Genomic DNA, 24,308 nt, shown 5'->3' on the forward strand with positions numbered 1-24,308 from the left:
TCCTCTACTACTGCTGCTACTTCTCTTATTCTAACACAGTACTTTCCTATATTTCTAAGGCTTGAATACATTTACTAATTATGACTCATAGCAATGTAAATCTTTGCCTTTATGATTTTTTAAATATAACTTGCTTTTTTTTATACCGAGTCTTGATAAAAGCTCACCCTTAAAGAAAGACTGCTTCTATTTTTATGCATTTTATATATCCCAGGAAGTGGTAAGGAGGAAATGCTGCATGTTTGTATAGAAAGATTGTGCAAGATGTCTTCATATTGCTTACCTTTGGTTCATAGCTTTAGGTATGCTGCTATCATCTAAAAATAACATTTGCCAAGCATTATTACCTTGGGATACTGGGTTGGACAGAAATGGCATCTCCATTACTTCTAAAAGGCCTTGGAGGATACAGAGCAGGCAAGGTAAAGCTTGGAACCATTCTGTGTTCTGAGTGGAGGTTGAGAATAGAACTTCAACTCCTGAAACCTGCTGTTTATTATTATTATTATTATTATTTTTAAATAATCTAGTCACCTTGGAAAAGAAAGCCCCAGGGCACTGTAGTGGCCACTTACTTTTGGGCTACTCTAGGTTAGAATGTTCTTAGAATGTTTACCAATTATTTTTTCAAGTATGTACAATGTGGTAAGATTATGACAGGACTATGCAAATGGAAAGTAACATTTAAAAAGATATTGATTAGAATTAAGCAATTGTCCAAAGTATTGGGCAAGGAGCATAACATTTTAAAGTTAGGAGCCCATTGTAGGCTGTCTCTCAGCCTGTCTCCCAGAGTGATGGGATTTTATCTTTGTCTTTGGAATGACTTAAGAGCATTTCTAAGTGGGAAGAAAAGAGAGAAAGAAAAAGAACAAAGAGAGAACTCAGGCATAGCAGGGAGCTCTTGGGCTTCCTCTAGAAACTTCAGTGACTCCATGAAAGATGTTCTATGGATCTTTGTAAAAATCCCATTATTTTCCAAAATGGTCATCTCAAACCTGCCTTAGATTGCTGTAGATTTACCTGTAGGGCTTGTATATTTGAAGGGCATTAAATTGACTTTTGCCTTTCTTGCTCTACAATGAACACTTAATTATTTTGAGGTCTGCCAGAGTAGCTGTCTGACCTTAGGCGAGTCACTTAGCTGTCTGGGCCTTAGCTTTCTCATCTGATGAATGAGGAATGAAATTAGAGATTTTATAATGTTCTTTTAAAAATAGCATCTTAGGTTTTTTCCTTTGTTTGCATGAGAGAAGTAGATAAGGTAATGTTAACAGATTGGTGCATTAGGAAAAGTTGTATGTTTAGCTATTTTGTGACCCATAGGCAGACCTTAAATATTTTGCCAAGTTTTTATTTGTAGAGAATTAGGTGGGCCACAGAGTAGAGTTGGGTAATTTTTTAAAATGGCTATCACTATATTTATATAATATCCAAGTATCTTCTGTAAGAACTTATTAATTACAAAAGGGTAATAGTAGTAACCAAGTGATCGAAGTTAACGTCACTAATAATGGGACAAATAAATATCATGTACCTCCTAATATAATGCTCCAAGTAGGGCACACCAACACTTTGGTGGTATTATTGTCCCCAAAAAGCATAAGTGGAATCTAATCATGAGGAAACGTCAGACAATCCCAAACTAAAAGACATTCTGCAAAATAATTGGTCTATACTCTAAAACTTTCAATGTCATTAAAGTCTGAGGAACTGTTTCAGATTAAAGGAGACCAAGAGATGTGACAACTACATGTAACATGTGGTCTTGGATTGAATCCTAGAACGGGTTGGGAAGATACATACACACACACACACACACACACACACACACACACACGTGTATGTATATATATGTGTGTGTATAGTAACATATATTTTGTATATGTTATAAAATATGTGTGTATATATGTTGCTATAAAAGATGTGATACAATTGGCAAATTTCGAATAAATTCTCTTGATTAAAAAATAGTACCGCATCAATGCAATTTTCTGCTTTTGATAATTGTACTGTGGTTATACAAGAGAAGAGAATACCTTTGTTTCTCGGGAACGAGTGCTGAGTATTTAGTAATAAGGGGCATTATGTCTGCAATTTATTCTGAGGTGGCTCAGGAAAAATACATAGATTGATAAAGCAAACATCATAAAATGTTAACATTTGAGGAGTCTGAATGAAAAATATGTGGGAATTCCTTTTGCTCTCCTCGCTACTTTAAGTCTGAAATATTTCAGAATAGAAGTTTCCAGTTGTGGAGATGATCCCATTTGCTGGCTATATCTGAAGAATTGGGGGTAGTGACAGTGTCCTTCTTTTGCCTGCTTCAGACATAGAAGGGTCTGGTCCATTGATTTCAGGACATGTGAAACACTAGCATGTACTGAACAGATCATATTTGAAGCCATCTGTTCCTTACCTGTGACCTCATTGGATTTGCTTCATTCATTCATTCATTTATCCCTTTATCCTGCAAATATTTTCAATACTTAGCATGTGCTAGGCCTTGTGCTAGATACTGGAATTATAATAGTGAATAAGATTCACAATCTGGTGAACAAGAACAGACAAAAACAAACCCCTTCAATAATCACAAATTTTGATCATCTTTATGAAGCTGAAGCGTAAGTGCAAGGAAATGGGAGCAGGGCCATTTAGCCTTCAGGGTCAAAGAAGGGCTTTTTGAAGAAGTGACAGTCAGGCTTAACTTAAAGGATCTGCGAGAGCTGACAGGGTGTGGGGTGGTGGCCAGTAGGGAACCTGTGTAGCGTAGAGGTCACTTGTGTGAAGGCTCATAAGCAGGAGAGAACTTCATATGTTTAAGGAACTGAAAAAGGACCAATGTGTTGGGAGTATAGTAAGTGGATTCTGATATTTGCAATAGGAAAGTATTGAAGTTTTACAGACAGAAAATGGCATGAACTGATTTACATTGTCTTAAAAGACCACTGACTGCTCCTGAGGAGTGGCCTGGAGGGAGGCATGCACAGAGGGGAGATGAGTTAGGAGGCTATTGCAGATGTCCATGAGAAGGATAAGCATGCTTTGGACATAAGTTGCATACTGACAGTAGGGAAGGACAGTGGCAGGTTTGCATATATCTTAGAGGTTGAGTTGATTGGATAAAGGATTTGAAATCAAATTAGTACAAGTATGGTACATAAGTATTTGCTTTGGACAACTGGCAAGTGATAAAACCATTGACAAACCAGGAAACAGAAGAGATAGAACAGATTTAAGAGAAAAGGGAATATATTCAGTTTTGCACAATGTTTAGGTACCTGCGGATATTCAATGGTTCAGGATGCAGCTGGCACTGAGGAGAGTGGTCTGGATTGAAGGTAGAATTTTATGAATCATTAGTACTCCATTTCATAGTTCACATAGAATATAGTGATGTGAGAATTATAGGCATTTGTATATAGGCTTAATTTCTTCTGGGGCATTGTTTGCTGGAGCCCTAGGAGCCAGGACCCTTTGCTTGTCATTTTCAATTGTACTTTTGCACATGCCTTGCATGAAATAGCCTCAGAAGGGGCTAAATAAGAGAAGTCAGAGTCTAAGGTTCACAGGAGACACAGCAGATATTAGAGTGCTAAGTTGAAACTGGAAAAGCATGGGAATATGGGTGAGTTTGAAAACAAAATGTAGATCAGCATGTTCCTTTCAGTGTGGTGACAAATAGTGTAGCAATTCTTCAAAGATTGACGAAGGCTACTTTTGTCATTGGAGCCATAAGGTTGACCTTGCAGGAAGAAGTAGAAGCCAGAACAGAGCCTAGGCTGTCTCTCCCTGGGTGTGGTCTCTTTACTGCCACCCACTGTCCCCATTATTCTATTCACCATCCAACAACATGCTTATCCTTCATTTTTAGTCAGTATTTTGGGTAGAAACAGAAACTTGGATAATTTGTGTCATATTTATTTAACTCAGTAGAACATAAAGTAGCATTCTTATTCCTGATAATTCCTTAAACATCCTAATAATTCCTTAACTACTATTTATTAGTTATATTACAATATAATGGAGACAATATTTATTATCTCCTTCGTACAGGTTCCCAACCATCCACTTAACTTAGTTTCTCCCTTGCCCTTTTAATTCAGCATTCCCATATTCACCTGCCTTTATTTTCTGATTTTATTGTATCCTCAGTTTTTTTGTCATCTTTTCCTTGGTCATTTTGCAATTGGGTTTGATATGACCTAATTTTATTCTGGTAATTTAAATATTTGTTTTAATCTCATTATATTAGTTTCCTAGAACTGCTGTAAAATTACCACGAACCAAGTGGCTTAAAACAACAGAAGTTTACTCTCTCACCCATCTGGAGGCCAGAAGTTGAAAACCAAAGTGTTAGCAGGGCTAATACTTCCTGGAGGCTCTGAGGGATAATCCCTCCCAAGCTCCTCTCCCAGTTTCTACTGGCAGTCCTTGGCATGGCTTGGTTTATAGATGCACCGCTCCAGTCTCTGCTGGTCTTCACATCACCTTCTGTGTTTATCATTGTCCCTTCTTTTCTCTTATGGACACCTGTCGTTGGATTTAGGGCCCACCCAAATACAGCTTGATCTAATTTTGAGATCCTTAACTGAATTACATCTGCAAAGACCCCTGTTTCAAATAAAGTCACATTCACAGGTTCACAGGTTCTGGGTGGGCATATCTTTTTGAAGGGCCACCATTCGACCCACTGCAGTTTCACTGTATTAATTTTAAACTTTTCTCTAAAATTTTCCATCCTTATTCTAATTTTTCTTTTTGTCATTTTGTAACTTGGAGTTATAAGAGGACTTTACATTATTACAGCAGTCAGGCAGTCAGTGAATGGGATTTATACAAGAAAAACACTACTTTAATACAAAAAAAGTGTTTTCAATGAATTGTATTGCTTTTCCACGGTGAAATGCCTTATCTTTCTGAGAGACTGCACTTCTAGCTAATGCAGGCTCCTAAACAATACTTGCATGACCATTTGTCTGAAACATTGTATTAAATATTTTATCTGGAATAAGAGAACCTAAGAATTCTGAAATTCAATAATTTGATGATTAGCAGGACACTCTTACTTTTCAAACCCCTTTTACATGTATCAGATCAATATCTCCAATGGAGTATTCCAGGAATCTCTAGCCCTGTGAGAAGTACCATGAAAAGATTTCTTTTGTCAAACAGATATATAAGAAATGCTACTAGTATGATATATTCCCTTCTAGGAAAGTGACAGTTTATCTAGAGTTTTCTCCAGTTTATTTCATCATGCAACACTGTCTCATAGTGTTTAATGCTCATGTTAGGAGCCTTAAAAGAGTTAGTAGGTGTGAAATACTGAGAATAGCGTCTCACATGTGGGAAGTGCTATATGTTTTGCTCCTGCTATTACTATTGCTGCTCCTGCTACCACTTCCAATACTGGTACCCAGTGTGAAGTGTTACATTAGCCTCATTTGACAATTTTAAGTATATTTATAAAGTCCTCCTTTTCCCTGATACTTTGGTTTCCTACTTCTATTTCCTGGGGCTTGGCTCCGCTCTTCCAGTATACACACTATTCTATCGACTAAGTTAGTTATAACATATTGCTGACATTTTTATATTCTTCTCTCTTGGTATGTCTGTGGTGTCCACATAATTTACAGTTCTTGGGCAACTGATCGACTGCAATTGCACATCTTCATTAGTAAGTGATGCTGGGCTTCCCTTTTTTATTTAGTTACTTCAGGATCTTTACCAGCTACTCTAAGGCATTTTTATTCTGAGCCTGATGGCTTTAAAAGTTAGCAACCAGTATCCAGGATCCCTTTGGAATATGGCTTACAGGTGTAAATTCTACAGATTCAGATAACCTCATTCAGTGCTATCTTTTAAATGTTTCAAGGCTCAGAGCAGTACTTATGATCTTAGAATTTCTCATCTTTTATACTGTTCATTAATACTTTTATAGTGTCTCATATAACCTCATGTTCTAAATTGAAAACTGGTCTTGGCCAGGCACAGTGGCTCATGCCTGTAATCCCCAGCACTTTGAGAGGCTGAAGCAGGTGGATCATTTGACGTTAGGAGTTTGAAACCTGCCTGGCCAACATGGTGAAACCCCGTCTTTACTAAGAATACAAAAATTAGCCCGGTGTGGTGGCATGCATCTGTAATCCCAGCTACTCGGGAGGCTGAGGCAGAAGAATTGCTTGAACCCAGGAGGCGGAGGTTGCAGTGAGCCAAGATGGCACCACTGCACTCCAGCCTGGGCAACAGAGGGAGACTCAATATCAAAAATAACTACATACATAGATACATACATACATACATACATACCTGGTCTCAATGCAGTTAATTTACCACAGTGCTTTCATATAGCAGCCCTGATCCAAGAATTTGGTTTTACTAGTCTCTTGCTTGAAAAACAAACAGAAATTCATCTAAATTGGGAGAAATTCCCATTTTTTCTTCCTAAAAATTTAACCAGGCTTCTAGTTATGAGGATCAATGCTGATATCTCTTTTTTCCTGATATATGACTGATATTTGACTTCCCCTGCTGAATCCCAAATCTGCATAGGGTAGCAGGTTTTAACTCTGCAACTCTCTTGCTCTTAGTAGCACTAATAAACTGACTACATATTCGGCTAGGGTTTCCTTTCATTAAGTCATACTTTCATTCATTGCTTCGTGCATTCAACATTTGTTGAGCCTCTGCTTGCATTAAATACTATATCTTACACACGTCTCAAGTGTTATATACAATACAACTTAACATCTGAGCAATAGGTAGGAATGCTAGAGAAACTCTTCTTGTATCTAGGCACTTCAAACTTACCATCCCCATTAGCCCTAATACAGGTTTTTTTAAACATTCTGTAACACTCCTGAGAAGTCATCATCAGGCTTTGCTTGAACACTCAAGGGACTTTATGTTCAATACCACACAAAACACCCTATTTTCTGAACAAAATTAAGTTTTTTTTTCTTTTATTGATCTAGAAATTTGATGTACTATAGCTATTTACTATGATTAGTTCAAAATAAATATATATTCTTACTAGCAATATAACCCCAAATATACTATAAAAATAATGTATTGTATATTCAAAATAAATATACTATACACTCTCCCTCTCATGATAACTTTTCACCTGGTATGTTCTTTCCCCTTTCCCATGCTTCCTTCCTACCTCTTCATTCCTTGCTTTTCTTTTCTTTTTTAAAATAATTAATCAATTCCTCATCATGTAAGTGGTTGTCAATTTCTCACCATCCTCACCACCCTCTGATAGATGCACTCCAGTTTGTCAGACCGGGCACAAAAATTTGAATATTGCCTGACTCATTGGCTCAGATTTTTCTTTTTTCAAAACTCATTCTTCCACAGTTAATTTCCACCCTTCCCTTTCTACAATTCTACATATTTGAATCGAATCCAAGCACTTCTTTCCTCATTTATTCTTTAGTTGTTGCATCCTCACCATTAACCTCCTCCATAGTTCCCCATATTCATTCATTCATTCATTATTCATTAATGCATTCATTCAACAGATCTTAATTGACAGCCTACTTCAGGGCAAGCACTGTTAAATTACAGCAGTGAATAGCATAGGTAAAATTCCCTACTCTTATGGAGATTCCACTTGCTAGTAGGGAAGGTAGCCAATGGATTTAGAAAAATAATTAAATGTATTATGTTAGATGTTACTGAGTGCTCTGGGGAAAAAAAACCATACCAAGGGAGTGGTACTCATGAGTGCTGAGGGATGGCTTACAATTTTTAACTGGCTGGTTGGGTGATGAAAAACAAAACTATAGTCTCATTTTCCCTCTTTCTGGTAGCATAGCAGAAAGCTGGTTCATCACTTCTGAGTTAGTTCAATGGTAGAGCAGGCTGACACCAGCCACTGGCTCTAGAAGCTCCCCTTTCTAACAGGCCACTTGTGTGACCAGGGAGCTTCTGTTATTATAAGCTTGCATAAATATCCTGTCAATACATAGAGCAGGATGCTGAAACTGTAACCACAGTGCATGCAGAGCACTTGTGCGTCACCTCAGCAGTAGGACAATGGGAGTTTGGGAGATTGTATGCACTCTACCTACTTCTCTGATTGTGTTTTGTTCCCACAATAAGCTCTGTTTCTGTCAGCATCACATGGCACTAGTGGTGTGGATCCGTGATAATTTTATAGGACATCACGGCAGGTTTCATTGTGAAGGTTGCATTTGAGTCAAGTCTCAAGGAGGTGAAAGAGAGAACTGCCAGTGCTAAGGGAGGGGTATGTCTGACTGGGCAATGTGGCCAGAGCAGAAGGACCAAGAGGAAGAGTAGCTGGAGATGAGGTTCAAGGGGTAAGTGAGGCCAGATCACTTAAGGCCCTAAAGGACTTACAGCTTTTACCCTTGAAGAAACAGGAAACCATTGGAGGGATGTAGGCAAAGGAGAAACATGGTCTGCCTTTAAAGTTTTAATAGGATTATTCTAGCTTCTGTATTGTAAAAAAGACCATGAAAAAGAGATGACAAGGTAGGCACAGGAAGACCAGTTAGGCCCATACAGCAATCAAGGTAAGATGATAGTGGCCTGGAACAGCACGTAGCCATATAGGTGACTATATTTATATTTTGCGGGTGATCCGAAAGGATATTGTGACACATCAGATGTGATGTATAATACTACGAGAAGACCTAAGAATAATTCTAAGGTTTTTGCCCTGAGCAACTGGGAGTTGGGAAGGTTTTTGTTTTGTATTGAGGGCTCCAATAGAGCCTAAAGTCTAATCATAGCATTCTCAATCCAAAATGAATCATTTCCATCCATATCTCTACATAATTTCTGTCTGTGTCTATCTCTTCACTAATTTCTAAGCTCCTTTGATGTCAGAGGCTGTACCTATTCATTATATCTCCTATGATATCTTAGCAGTCTTTGGCACATTAGCAATAATAAATAAAAATAGTAAATGTCTGCCAAATATTTTTAAAATATAGATTTAGAATTAACATCTTGATAAACCATATGCATATAAATAACCTGAAATCCCTAGGCAGTTTTCCATAGCAATAAGAAAGACCTTATACTTACTTTGTTTTCTTGTTAACGGCTTCATATGTTTATACTCTGTAGCACCGAATACCAAGTAGTAGTTTATTTTTTACAATAATCCTAGATATAAGTTTTCCTCGCTACAGCTTTGGATTTTGGGTTAACAGAAATTTGTCTGCTTACCAGATGTCAGCATTCAATTAAATGAAATTAATCTAAATTATTCCTAGTTTTTTTTCAGTGACAATATATAAAATATACAATAAGCAGTAAACAATAGGGTTTCAGGTCATTTTGTTTGGGAGAGATTGGGGAGCAGATAGTTGATACTCTATCTATGAATTTTGCAGGGCATCTAAAACGATATGCATGAGTTCTAAAATAAAACCAGGGTAAGGATCACAAATTTAAATTAAGCATTCATTAAATTCTCAGCATGTTCTCTGGTGTTAGGCCATCTGTAGACAATCTTGGCAAAAAGAATCTCCTAGACTGCTCATCAAAGCATCCCACTTAGGAGTACAGTTCTTCAGGAAAACATCTAGGGCCACTGCTGCGCAGCAAACGCAAGTGATCAGTGTTGACAGTACCATTGGCCCAATCTTCTCATATTCTTACTTCTCATATTCTTACTTCTCATATTCTTACTAACAACTTTTTGTTACCTAAGTGAGTGAGAACACATGTGCTTGTTACAACTAAAAACTGAGTGTTAATGAATGTTTATCCCAGAGAATACTTAGCAAATAACTTAGGGTAATGTTCTCTGATACATGTAAAGAATAATTGTTAGTTCAAAAATACTTAGGATTTGATTACTAGTACCTGAAGAAAGAGTGTCGATTAGGTTGGTTTCCAATGTGTAAAAATTTCAAATATTACTGAAAACTGAGTAAATTTTCATGTGCTCATGAACATTAATAGCACGATCAAGGCAGAACATAATACTTTAAAGCAATCCTTAGCCTTGACAACAAAAGTATAGGCATCAAATATCCAGTCACTAGTACTTTTTTATCCTACCATAAACACTGTGTTCTTTTTCTTTTTAATTGACATTCTTCTGTGTTTTGTGGCTTTATCTTCTCAGTCAGGTCTCAGAACTGAATAATAACCACTAATGATTTGCCAGTCAGTTATTATGGCTATGCTGATAACTTCTATTCCCAGTTTATTTATTTAACAGATAACTTCTATTTATATTAGGTAATGTTAGTACTTCAGGTTTTGCTAACTTGGAAAACTTGATAAGTAATATTTGACTGTGCTCTTAATAGTTCTAATTGGAAACATTAAGTCACTAAATTATGAGCCACTGAGTCATTTGCTAATAATGCCCCATGAATGTTAGCTCAATTGAGATCCAGGTGTCATACACATGCAAAATAACCAAATACCTACCTAAGTGTGATGGTCTCTCTAAGCAAGGTGTCCTCCCTTGTCTATGCTAATGTGGAGTTAAAAGTGTTTGCAAAAGAGGGACAGTTAGGCCCTTAAACGAAGCATCCAGTTTGCAAATGATTACCTATTTAAAAAGGTCGCAGTATTGGTGTAATATTATCTAAGTGGATGCTAATATGCATAAAAGAGTTCTCTTTCAAGAAGCTTCCAGAATAACATGATACAGATAGGTTATCTTTAATGTTAGGCAGTGAATGACAAGTCCAGGAGATGATAACCACCTCAAGGTTCCCATTTAAATGTCACTGTTACTGGGCTCTTTTTAATTCTATTCCAGGACATGCACCTACCAATAATTTTTACTTTAGAAGTTTCTTGGTGTGATAGGAGGAGATTGATGATGAAACCATGCATCTGTATATATGGAAACACGTGGATATATTATCAGTATGGATGGAAATATATTTTCCAGGTTAAATCATTCTAAAAATATTTTTATCAAATACCTTATTCTGATGTTGCTTACATCTGGGTTTAAATCCATACTTTCCTGGAGAAACATGTTATCTTTTACTCTTGTCTCAGTAGGTGCCAGGCATTCGAATGCTGATTTTCCAGCTCAAAGGAATTAAGGACCCAAAGGCAGTTACCATTGTTATATAGGACGAGTGGCAACAATAAGTCACACTACAGTGTGTAGAAAAGTAGAAAGCATCCCTACCAATCCTTAAAATGTTTGGCTGAGAGCTATACATTGGGTGGCAGGAGAAACTGATTAACCTTTTACTCCTAAGAAGATTCCTCAGGCATAGAGTATGGTTAATGCTGTGAGACATACAGTATTTAATAGGTGTTCAGCATCTCAGAAAAAAAAATAGTTATTGTAGGAATATCACTGATAGATTGTGGCTCCCAGGAAGCCTGGGGAATAGAACCCAAACATATTTCGCTTTCTTTCCTTTGTGTTTTGCTGGCCTTTGTTGGAAGTCTTATGGAGCAGTTTAAGTGAGCAGAAGATGAGCTAAAGGAATGGAAGGAGGAGACATAAGGAACTTGCAAAATTAAATACCCTGCCGAGATACTTGTCCATTCAGCAGCTTCAGTTGCTTAGCACTGGACCTGATCCTGTGGAGGATGCAGAAGCAATATAAGAACTGGCCCCTGCCCTCCAGAATCGCCGTCTAATTGGGGATACAACACAGAACGTACAGTAATTAAATATCAGAGCCATGAAGTGCCATGATGCAAATGCCTACCAGAGGGCTAGGAAAGGTCAAAGAAGGGGCCAGAGTGTTGTCTGGATTGTCGGGGAAGGCTCCTGGGAGGGGTCTGGGCTGGACTTGAGACAGGGAAGTTAAGGTCAGCAGAGGCCAGGGAAGGAGCAGCATTGCAGAATGAGCAGATATTTGGAGTTGGAAATGTAGCTGAGGGCCTCAGGAGGTAGTAGGAAGCTGGTCTGGGTAAAGAGAACACATGTGGAAATGTATGCAGATTTCATTAGAGAGGCAAGAGTGGCCAGATTATGAATTGTCATGGAATTCAGGCCAAGGGTTTGGATTTCATAATTTAGCAAATAGCATGATGGACTCTACATCAAAGGTGAGTTGCTGTGAGGCAGTATTTAGAACGGAAGAGAAAGAAAGCCAGAAGCAAGAAGACCATTTGGCTGGCAGTTTTCTGAGGGTAGGAATGATATAGATACCTGAATTGGGATGGTGCAGCTGAGAATTAATGAAAGATTAACTTCATATTGCAGAGGAAGAAAGCAGTTTACTTAGAAAGGGGACAAGGAGGGCTGAACGGTGTGCTAACTTTGCAAGGGTAGTTCACAGAGAGAACAGGAGAGTTCTTGCAGGGGGGAAACATGGGAGTTTGAGCTAGATTACAGGGAAGAAGATGAGGAATTTGGTTTCAGACACATTAAATCAGACATAAAACCTAGTCTTCGTAGCAGTGTCATGAAAACATTTGAAGCCATAGACTGAAATTCAGGTGAGAAGCCAAACCATATCCAAGAATCTCCCACATTCATCAGAGAAAAAAATTAGTCTAAGTGAAGACAGCAGCGGGGCCAAAGCCTAACTGTGAGGGCTAACTACGGTTTGGATGGAATTATAATGTTTTAGATAAGATTTAAGAGGATTCTAATTCTAGCTACTTGATAGGAATGCAAATGATGATAAGGCTTTTAGAGTTAGATAAGAGACAGGGCTAGCACCCTGATATTCTGTAATTGAAACAGAGTTTCAAGTCCTTTGGTGAAGCATTACCCATATTCCTTCAGGAATAGTCGATATTTTAAGATTACAGATAGGTTATCTTATTTATCTACCTATTGTTGAAATTATTTAATTTGCATTTAACTGTGTTTTCACTGGCTTATCATTTCTCTCTTCTAGAGCTAACTTATCTCTTGTTATATTCCAGACTCTTGGTGTAAATTACCTTCACTGAAAATTTTGGAGAAATATAGTGTTTTATTTCTTTATGGATAAAATAGTCTCAGAAAGAGGGACACAAGGATGGACACTTAGAAAATATTCCCAGCTACTCGGGAGGCTGAGGCAGGAGAATGGCGTGAACCCAGGAGGTGGAGCTTGCAGTGAGCCGAGATCGCGTAACTGCACTCCAAACTGGGCGACAGAGCGAAACTCCATCTCAAAAAAAAAAAAAAAGAAAAAAGAAAACAGTCCAAGGACAGAATTCTAATGCCTGACAGAAGTAATGTTTAGAATGAGGGCTTCTAACTGAAGTTTTCACAGACATAGGATAGGAATCTTAGCACCAGATTTTCTGCCAATAATAGAGTTAGATGTGTGTCATTTGCTCATTAAAATGGAGGTGGCATCCTATCCTCTAACAGTATATCATGATCTCAAGAAAATGAAAATGTACCATTTCTACTGCACGGCTGAAAATGATTTGGGCTGATTATAAACATTAGTTGTAATGGCATGTATCAGTATACTTAAAAATAAAAAATGTACTGCAGAATGTGCAATGGAATAGAAAAGGACTTTGATTATCAACAAGAGTATACTTCATGGTAGGTGAAAAGTAAACATTTTTCATGAATGAGGCCATGCATGAGAAAAGTCTGTCATGAATGCATCAGTGTGTATATGAGGGCTCCAAGGCCGTAGATTCTAAGAATAACTAAACTCCCTCCAATTCTCTTGGCCAGTCTGCTTGGGTGGTGTCTGGGAATCTCCTTAATAAGTCACTGCTATCCACAGATATCCCTAGGACCCTTTCATGACAAGAATATTAACTTTGGAAGAATTCTGTGGCTGGCAAGCCAAGCAGTTACCTGAACAGAGGCAGAATATATTGGAAGATGATGTGAACTCATTTCCCAGTTGTCTTAGCTCACTTTTACCTCATCCTTGGCTGTAGAAAACTTTTTGTCACAGTTCAGATTAGGCCATGGTACAAGTAACAGCAACCCAAACACCTTAAATAGGCTTCAAGAAGATAGTTATTTCTCTTTCCTAAAAAATCCTGGAAATACTCCAAGGCTGGGGGGCAGGGCTGATCATCTCTGTTCCAGGAAATCTTTAGCGATCCAGGTTCCTTCAGGCTCATGCTCCACCATCCTGAAGGGGAGGCTTTCCTCCTCATGAACCAAGATAGTAGCTTTCACATTCCGGACAGCAGGATAGAATGAAGAGCCAAAAAGAAAGGCAAAGCGTGCGTCCACTGTATTGTTAGGAGAGGTCCCAGAAGCTGTCTCATGACACTTTTGTTTATATTCCATTGGCCAGAACTTGGTTGTATGGCTATACTGAACTGCAAGGGAGGCTGAGAAATGTAGCCTTCTCTCTAGGCAAACATAGCCCAGTGCATAATCTAAGACATGAAAGAAGGGGAGAATAAATACTGGGAGAAAGTATACAACCACACCTTCCTTTTCCATTGCAGTGGCACCATGGTATCAGCAGGTCAAGTTATATAGCTGCCTGCGGAGGTGCCTGAAGCAGAGTGGCAGTTGCAGAGTAGTGCAGCAGTCGCTAGGAGCAGGTACCCTGGAGTCACGTCACTTAGGTTTGATTCCAGATTTTTCCCATATGTAAAGGGGAAATAATATTAGTACCTTCCTCTTAGAGTTGTGACGATTAAGTGAAATACTGAGTATGGCACTTTCAGCATGGTATCTAAGACTTCAAAACCATTTGATAAATGTGATTAGCTCTTATATTAAAAGTAAAATGAAAAGTTTTAGAGCATCCATAGACATGTTACTTTTCTGTACATCTCTACAATGTGGAGGATATATTTACTTTTTTGCAGCTATAATAAGAGTCAGAGTGGTTTTCATTTCTGATTGCACTTTTCTCCTTTTGAAAATAAGCTGGCATGCGCATGCTTGGTTGGGAGGATGGAGGTGGTTTCTAACAAATTGTATGAATGATTTTCTTGAATTTTCCATGGGTTCTGCATGTTTCATTGATACCATCTTACAGGCTTTTCTTTATAATAGTTTTGATGTGAAGGATTACTTTACAGTAAGCATCTACAGGATACCCCTTTCCACTGATGTAACGAAGTGGGAATTGGGCACCACATCAAAAGGATGAGGCCATTGTTGGCCATCCTTGGATGGATGGGGTTCAAAGATGGCAGTGTGGAGTGGGTATTCTCTGTGTTTGCCTATAAAAGGATAGACAGCTCTGAATTGCAAAATACTATTGTCTATCAAAATGTAAAAGTTTGGCTTGTTCTTCATTTAGAAATGGTGATAGGAAAGAAGTGGGTGAAAATGGTTGTGTTGAGATATTTTTGCCAATACCTAAATGCTCTTTTGCTTCTCTCTTTTTCTTTCTTTCTCGAAGCCCCCTCTTTGTTCTGTGGCTTTTCTTTTGTAACTCCTCCAGACTACAGCTTTGTTCCCCCTTCTTCCACTCCTTTCTGGTCAGGTACTGCTTTACTACTTTTATTTGTCTCTTCAACTTGCTTCTGCTTGCAAATAAAATATTTGAGTTCCATGTATGGCTTCTCATATGGATACATCTCCTCAAAGACAATCCCTCGAGTTCCATTACCACCATGCAGTTTACTCTTCTCTGTCATAAGGTCACCGTTCATCATGACATTTCACTCCTCTGGTGTTTGTGTGTGTGCTCATGCCATGAGACATTCTATAATTTATCTGTTGGGGAGAGTTTGCAGAGGGATGGGGCTGAAAGTATAAAGGGGGATGAAAATCTATAATATCATTATTTTTATTGAAGACCAGAAAGTTTAGTTGAAAAAAGCCAATGTTTATGTATTTTCATGAAGAAAATAAATAGAAATAAAATCCCAACTTTGTTTTCAAATATAAAAGTAAAATTCAGTACACATTACTTGAAAAGATGACTGGCGCCCATGAATTCTGCAGTTCTTCAGTTTGTGCGTGGGCATTTTGGTCTTGATTTCTGTCATTACCCAGAGAGTTTAATGGCTATTTACATGACATTTAGGGTATACATTAGATAAAGTCTGTTTTCTGACAGATTTTTAAAAATTAACCTGCACATCCCAATAAAAATCATAGAATTTAGAACTAGAAAAACTTAGAAGTCATCTAGTACAAACATTTCATTTCATAGATGAGAAAAAAATGTGGCCTCGAGGGGTTAGGAGACCTATGCAAGGTCACCACACAGTTAAGTTGATGATTGGGTTTTTCCATCACAGGGGTGTTTTTATGTGCAGCGACTCTAACAGTAGTGGCCCAGTAATGGGACAGTTTTCAGTGAGAAAGCTATTAAAGTGGTTTGTGTCCTGAACAGTAAAATAAAATGACCTATTTTTACTCCCTTTACAGTTCTGAAATCTACAGTATTGCCATTCATTTATCTCATGATGGACACCTGGAGTCTAAAAAAATTTCTGTCATTACAAAGCCATGAATAATAGGTCAGAGATCCCTGTGGCCAAGTGGGCAGGCTCTTCCAGGGTAACACGGGTCATAACTTCTGCTGCCTGAGCCCTAGGAACTGTTAAAAATACAGATGGTTGGTGTTTCCCATTTGTCTCTTTTTCTTACACTTAAGTTCCTTTACCATTTAAGATTTGTAAAGTTTCACCAACCTCCAATGAGTGATTCTCAGAATCACTGAACATATAATTGAAAACACTTTATAACCCCAAAGAGCAACAGGTAGAGAAGTTAATATAAAATGTGCTATGAAACACTAGAGACTAACAAACATGAACCACTGGAATGGAGTTTTCTTTTCAGAACAAGGCCAGCAGGGCCAGGGAGAAAGTTAGCTCCTCTCCTGCCATCAAATATTAAAAACACACACACACACACACAGAGAGAGAGAGAGAGAGAAACTCAACTCTGAACACAGGAGATTAATACCCTGACATCTTATTTTTGATTAGATACGTCAGTAAAGTTTTTCTGTAAGGCAGTATTTGTTTCAAAGAAAGAAAATATAGATGGTATTTGTGTGTTCCTTTTGTGAGACCTGATTCACACCTCTTCGCATAGGTGAATTATATAGAAAACAATAACTAAATGTATCCCCAAATAGTTTTAACATAGAAAGCCTTGTTAGGGAAGAAAGTGCCACTTAACCAGAAGTGATAACATAGATTTGGCAGGAGACTTACATCAGAGCAAAATATTTCATTGTTTTGAGTGTTAGTTAAAGCAGTTACTGGATAAAAACGTAAAGCTTTACCCTGGAGTTGCTGGTTAGATTACTGGGCCATCAATAGGAAGTTTATGATGAAATTATGTTAGAATCTATCTCCTTAGATACTTAGATATTAACGAGTTTTTTTAATTTGTTTTTTTGTTTTGTTTTGTTTGATTTTTATAAAAACCAGTCCTTACTTTGAATGGAAAAACAGGACAATGGTTCTTTAAACTTATGAAGCGAATTTGCCTGCACCTGATTGAATTGAAACAGCAATTCTGCTGCTTTCAAGCTCCTCTGCCATTATCGCTGGTCTGTAATGAAATCACGACTGTGCATTTGATAGCATCAATAACATTCATCTGATTAGGTTGTTATGATTGTTAACGAACTGCAAACCTACTCTCACTCCTTGTCATTTCTTGACAGTGTTAAGTCCAAAAGCGCTGGGCATTGCCATTGCTCGGTATGACTTCTGTGCAAGAGATATGAGAGAGTTGTCCTTGTTGAAGGGAGATGTGGTGAAGATTTACACAAAGATGAGTGCAAATGGCTGGTGGAGAGGAGAAGTAAACGGCAGGGTAAGTTGGCCCTCTCGATGTGCTGGTGCACGTGAACGAAGGGGACTGAGCAGTTGTTTGCACCCATTGTGGCACCAGGGAGAAGCCTCTATACTGTATTACAGCTTTCAGCCCACAGGCCTCTGCCCTCTGGAAACTGGTGCAGTATTTTGCTGATACCAGGGACTCGCTGAAAATATTTGAAATGAATGTGATAGTGACATAAATAAAATTCACCTGGGACTGGGACAGCTTGCTGCTTGGAAAAGAGTCGAGGAGCATTTCAGTTCTTTTTAGACCCTGAGCCATAGAGCTAAACTTTATGTGTATTGCAAAATATCTATAAGAACTGCTGATGTAAATTGGAAAGAATGGGACATGGTACCTCTGTCTTTTCATCCTGTTCTACAGCAGAAATAGGAATCATTATGCAGCAGAGCTCCCCCCCGTATTATACTGAATTTACATATTTATTTGTGTGCTAGTGGATTAGAACACTGTTTATTGTATTCCTCCATTTCGATCATTTACTCGGTTAGGCTTCTAAGAGCAGTTAAACCAATCTTCCCACCTACAGTGGGTATAAAACCCCAGTTTAATTGGGGTGTTATGAAAACAAAATGCTCTGTAGAATCCTTTGATGTGTCAGATACAAAGTCATGTTGCTATGTTGGTTGCTTTTCTTTTTTAGGTGGGCTGGTTTCCATCCACGTATGTGGAAGAGGATGAATAAATTCAAATCCAGCATTGCACCCTGCACCAAAAATTTCAGAGAAGGGATAAATAGAAGCCTGCACAGCATCGTGAATTAACTGAAGTGTTTAAAAAGCTGCATTTCTGGCTATTCAACATCCTCCCTCCTTAGCCCCTCCTAAGTCTTAATGCTGAGATTTCTAAAGATGCTGGTACTGACAGATTAATGGCTTGCCTAGAGCTGTGCAAGAAACAGCCTGCCAGTCTGTCATTGTCAGGGACCAGGGCAAAACCAAGAGCTGTTCTTCCCAGAAGAGCCCTGCAAACACATTGGTTCATGCTTCCCTTTACTTCATCTGGTCAGATACCATGAATGCCAGTCATCAGTAAATCTTAATACACTTTTGCTTTATTCTCACATGCCATTCACCAGATTATTTGATGGTACAAAGAAGCAGAAGTGTAATTTTCCTTTTCCCAGCATGAAGAAAAATTGGAGTTCTGCCATTTGAGCAGCTTACTGGAAAGATCCAGCCCTACTTGTCTTAAATTGTCCAACAAGGTGACTCATTGCCCGGCAAACACTTTTACCCTCAGATGTTACTCATGATATTATAAAATATGAGGCCAATGCTCAGGTTTGCATCATAAGTGAGCTACCCCTGAAGGGTTTTAATTACTCATTTGGTGTCCTGATTATATTTGCAAACTTCTTTATAAAAGGTGAAACAAGCACATAAAAGAGAGGGTGTCTTCATATTAAACCTTCACAACCTTCATATTTCACAGGATTATTTTGGAAATATAGTACTTGACTTTATGAAAGGATCTGGGCTAGGTATATTAGCAGTAGTTGCCAATAATCTGAATAAGGTGGCATTGTTTACAGAAACAGATCAAGGGCTATAATTTATGTCATTTTATAGCAGCAGTATCTATTAATACATGCCTTTTCCTCCCATCCACCTCCCCCCGACACACACACAAAGATGACCTGGGACATGACTTTTTTATTCCCACATTTTCTTGGAGCACAAACAACTTTGTTGAGGATTTTGGAAGGGAAGCACAACTGGGTCCTTTATTCATTTCTGGGACAGAAAGAGGGTCAGTGGACTTTTGTGGGCTTCCAGCTTCTTTCAGAGTCTCCCCCTCTGCAGCCCATCCTGGGAGTGTATTCACTGGAGGGAAGATGGGTCTTGCAGTACATTTGTTTTGCCAAGCCATCACTCTTTTTTGTGAGGAGCCTAAATACATTCTTCCTGGGGTCCAGAGTCCCCATTCAAGGCAGTCAAGTTAAGACACTAACTTGGCCGTTTCCTGATGGAAATATTTCCTCCATAGCAGAAGTTGTGTTCTGACAAGATTCAGAGAGTGTTTCATGTTGGGAAAAAAAAGAAGCATTAACTTAGTAGAACTGAACCAGGAGCATTAAGTTCTGAAATTTTGAAGCATCTCTGAAATGAAGCAGGTGTAGCCTGCCCTCTCATCAATCGTTTGGGTGCCAGAACTCAAGGTTCAGTGGACACATCCCCCTGTTAGAGACCCTCATGGGCTAGGACTTTTCATCTAGGATAGATTCAAGACCTTTACCTCAGAATTATGTAAACTGTGATTGTGTTTTAGAAAAATTATTATTTGCTAAAACCATTTAAGTCTTTGTATATGTGTAAATGATCACAAAAATGTATTTTATAAAATGTTCTGTACAGTAAAGTTACACCTCAAAGTGTACTCTTGGAATGGATTCTGCCTATAAAGTCTTATCTGCCACTCTGTCTCGGGAATGTTTTGTCTGTTGCCGTCAGCCGAACTTTGTTATGGAGGGAGCAGCCTCACACAAGCAGAAACACTCCTGTGGATGGTATCGTAGCATGTATTGTTTATTTTAGTCAATAGACCCTCTCCTTATAAATGGTGTTTAGTCTTCCTGTTGCATTTCATGGGCCTGGGGGTTTCCTAGCAGAGGATATTGGAGCCCCTTTTTGTGACATTACCAATTACATCTTTGTCTACGTTTAATACTTTGTATTGGAAAATTTAAATGCTGCGGATTTGTGTAGAGTTCTAATACCAAAGACAGAAGTAAATGTTTTCCATATACTTTGTCTTGCCTGTATGCAGCCCTTGTGTAATATGGTGAATTAGAGTGGTATTTCACTTTGTATTATTTTGTAAATATGTCAATATAATAAATAGTAACTAAATTGATTTCTAAGAATTGGAGTCTTTTTATTGAACCCTGTATTAGTCAGGGTTCCCCTGAAAATGGATGGCATTGGATTGTCGGGCCTGTACCCGGCCATCGCCAGCAGTCCACAGTGAACAGAAGAAGTGTATGTGTCGGAGTCACCACCCCCCCCCGTCCGCCAGCCCCGTGGACGCTAGGCGTCTAGTAGGAGGGCCGCTGCGGTGAGTCTCGAAGGGCAGGGCTGGGCCCGGGCGGAGCCGCCGCAGGTGCAGATCTTGGTGGTAGTAGCAAATATTCAAACGGGAACTTCAAAGGCCGAAGTGGAGAAGGAGGGTTCCATGTGAACAGCAGTTGAACATGGGTCAGTCGGTCCTGAGAAATAAGGGAGCGCCATTCTGCATGGACAGGCGATGGCCTACGTTGCCCTCAGCCAATCGAAAGGGAGTCCGGTTCAGATCCCCGAATCCGGAGCGGCAGAGATGGACGCCGCCAAGCGTCCAGCGCAGTAACGTGAAGGATCCCAGAGAAGCCGGTGGAAGCCGCGGGGAGAGTTCTTTTCTCCTTGTGAAGGGCAGGGCGCCCTGGAATTGGATTCGCCTGGAGAGAGGGGTCCGTGCCTTGGAAAGCGTCGCGGTTCCAGCGGCATCTGGTGAGCTCTGACTGGCCCTTGAAAGTGCGGGGGAGAGGGTGTAAATCTCGCTCCAGACTGTACTCATATCCGAAGCATTCTTCCCTCTGGAACTAAGACCTCTAGGCCAGCAGAACAGAATGTCGCGGGAACAGGAAGCAAAAATTTTGCTAGTGGATCACTTAGGATGATGGTGAGTGGTGCCACTTCCACTTCCACCCCCTGATTCCTGGACCCGTGAATCCTGGCTATGGGAGAAACAGTACCATACATTGGACACTGATTCAGAGCATACACGGCCTTCTAAAGAATTTTGTCCCATCCCTGCAAAGTATTGTCACCTAGTTGGCATTGTAATTGTGACTTCAAAAGGCCATTCCACCTTTCTATCAATCCAGCTGCTTCAGGATGATGGTGAATTCCATGAGCATGAGCCCACTGCTACACTTCTTTAGCCGTAAAGTGAGTGCCTTGGACAGAGGCAATGCTGTGTGGAATATCATGACGGTGGATAAGGAATTCTGTGAGTCCACGGATGGTAGTCTTGGCAGAAGCATTGCATACAGGATAGGCAAACCCATATCTGGAGTAATTGTCTATTCCAGTGAGGACAAACTTCTGCCTTTTCCATGATGGAAGAGGTCCAATATAATCAACCTGCCACCAGGTAGCTGCCTGATCACCCCAAGGAATGGTGCCATATTGAGGGCTCAGTGTTGGTCTCTGCTGCTGGCAAATTGAGCACTCAACACTGGCTGTAGCCAGGTCAGCCTTGGTGAGTGGAAGTCCATGTTGCTGAGCCGATGCATAACCTCCATCCCTGCCACCATGGCCACTCTGTTGATGGGCCCATTGAGCGATGACAGGAGTGGCTGGAGAAGGAGGCTGAATGGTGTCCACAGAATGGGTCATACTAGCCAGTTGATTATTAAAATCCTCCTCTGCTGAGATCACCCGTTGGTGAGCACTCACATGGGATACAAATATCTTCACAGTTTTTGGCCACTCAGGCCCATCCACATACCTCTTCCCCAGATTTCTTTGTCACCAATTTTCCAATCATGCTTCTTCCAAGTCCCTGACTACCCAGCCAAACCATTGGCTATTATAGCCCATGTATCAGTATATAATCACACAACCAGGTGCACTGATTGAAGTTCTGCCCCCTGGGAATATTTCCCTTCAGTGCTGTCCTTCAGGGATGTCCTGCAAAGGGGCTGTAGTGCTGCAGCTGTCCACTTTGGGTGATGCCTGCATATCATGAAGAACCATCTGTGAACCAGGCCCTAGTCTTCTCTCCTCTGTCAATTCATCATAGAGAACTCCTTATGCGGCCATTGGTGCAGGCTAGGGAAGAGAAGGCAGGGTGGCGGGAGTGGAAACCATGGGTGTTTGAGCCACTTCCTCATGTAACTTACTTGGCCTTCAGGACCTGCTCGAGCCCGATCACGTATATACCACTTTCATTTGATGATGGAAGGCTGCTGTGCATGACCCACTTTATGGCTAGATGGGTCAGAAAGCACCCAGTTCATGACAGGCAGTTCAGGTTGCATGGTGACTTGATGACCCATAGTCAAACATTCTGTTTCCACCGAAGCCCAGTAGCAACCCAAGAGCTGTCTCTCAAAAGGAGAGTAGTTATCTGCAGAAGATGGCAGGGCCTTGCTCCAAAATCCTAGAGGCCTCCACTGTGATTCACCTATGGGGGTCTGCCAAAGGCTCCAAACAGCATCCCTATCTGCCACTGACACCTCAAGCACGATTGGATCTCCTGGGTCATATGGCCCAAGTGGCAGAGCAGCTTGTACAGCAGCCTGGACCTGTTGCAGAGCCCTCTGTTCTGGACCCCAATCAAAACTGGCAGCCTTTCAGGTCACTTGATAATTGGGCAGGACTAATATACCCAAATGAGGAATGTGTTGCCTCCAAAAGCCAAATAGGCCCACTAGGCATTGTGCCTCTTTCTTGGTTGTAGGAGGGGTCAAATGCAGCAACTTATCCTTTACCTTAGAAGGACTATCTCGACAGGCCCCACGATCCCATAACACACATATACCAGCCCCATAATTAACATGGGGATTAAGCCCTAATTTTGTTTAGCTTTAGCTCAGGATTGCTGCCTAAGTTATGAACAGTGAACTACAAGGTAAACTCAATAGTTGCCAATAATATTTATTGGCATGCTTACCATATGCCATGCTCTGTTCTAAGTGTTTTATTTGCACTAACTTACAACAACCCCCAAAGGTAGAACCCCATAATATTTTCATTTGCACATGAGGAAACTGAGGTACGTCAAGAGGTTGCAACTTTCCCAAAGTCACACAGCTGCTAAGTGTCAGAGCTGAATTCTGACTTGGGTGGTCTGGCTCCAGAGTCTGTATAACCACTACCCTATCCTACCACACTTTGTAGGGCAAGAGAAAGATTTTGTACATTTTTAAACTTACATAACCAAGAAGAAGCTGTTTGATACTAAACAATGGTTTGAACAATTGAAGGTTAACACAGAATTCAGAAATATGCCACTATTCCTGCCACCTAAAAGAAAACCCAAACAAGATATTGCCCAGAGAGATTGGTATCAGATTGAGTTTTCATTTCTACTTTGATTCACTCCTGTGCTAGAAAATGGCTGCTAATCCAGAGAGGCTTGGAGTCAAGTTTCCCTTGGTGGAGCAGGCCAGCTGATAATCCACAGTGATGGAGTCTGTCTTAGGAAGAAGGTGGAATCACTTCATTCCTTCTAAGGACGAGGAAAGGCCATGGTGGTAGCTTCTGCTTGACCTCACCATCACAACCTTGCTACAAACACAAAATTCCTGCTGTTTTCATTACAAGACAGTGGGTTATACAGCCCTCAATCTGTTATCTGAGGAGCCAGCTCCATTGGTATCTTTATCACTTCTCTTTGACATATTAACATTATGTGACTGTTAGACCTTGTATCAGTTCATCACCATCCTCACCAATGCCAATTGTACCCACCGTTGCTCCCTTTATTTGTTAATTAACATAGGAACACAGCTTTGTAACAGGTATTTTGTCTTCCCCCAAACGAGTGAAGTAAAATATGCTGGTAGGTAGTTTTTTGTTGTTTGTTTGTCTGTTTTGAGACAGAGTTTTGCTCTTGTCGCCCAGGCTGGAGTGCAATGGTGCCATCTCAGCTCACT

The 24,308-nt window shown here is 39.9% G+C and overlaps 1 protein-coding gene across 2 annotated transcripts in view; it reads left to right on the forward strand.

Annotated features, from left to right (window-relative positions):
- Nucleotides 1–20,524, forward strand: part of VAV3 (vav guanine nucleotide exchange factor 3) — a 417,957-nt gene extending 397,433 nt beyond the window's left edge. Inside the window, exons 26-28 of one of the 2 annotated variants that reach the window (XM_032155201.2) lie at nt 15,258–15,341; nt 17,490–17,641; nt 18,312–20,461. In XM_032155201.2, coding sequence (XP_032011092.1) covers nt 15,258–15,341; nt 17,490–17,641; nt 18,312–18,353 — 278 coding nt within the window. In that variant the 3' untranslated portion in view covers nt 18,354–20,461. Of the gene's footprint in view, nt 1–15,257; nt 15,342–17,489; nt 17,642–18,311 lie in introns of both variants that reach the window. The other variant, XM_032155203.1, reaches the window with a different exon arrangement.
- Nucleotides 20,525–24,308: the final 3,784 nt, after the last annotated feature.

This window comes from Hylobates moloch, unplaced genomic scaffold, assembly GCF_009828535.3.
Source record: "Hylobates moloch isolate HMO894 unplaced genomic scaffold, HMol_V3 SCAFFOLD_5, whole genome shotgun sequence".
Taxonomy (NCBI): domain Eukaryota; kingdom Metazoa; phylum Chordata; class Mammalia; order Primates; family Hylobatidae; genus Hylobates; species Hylobates moloch.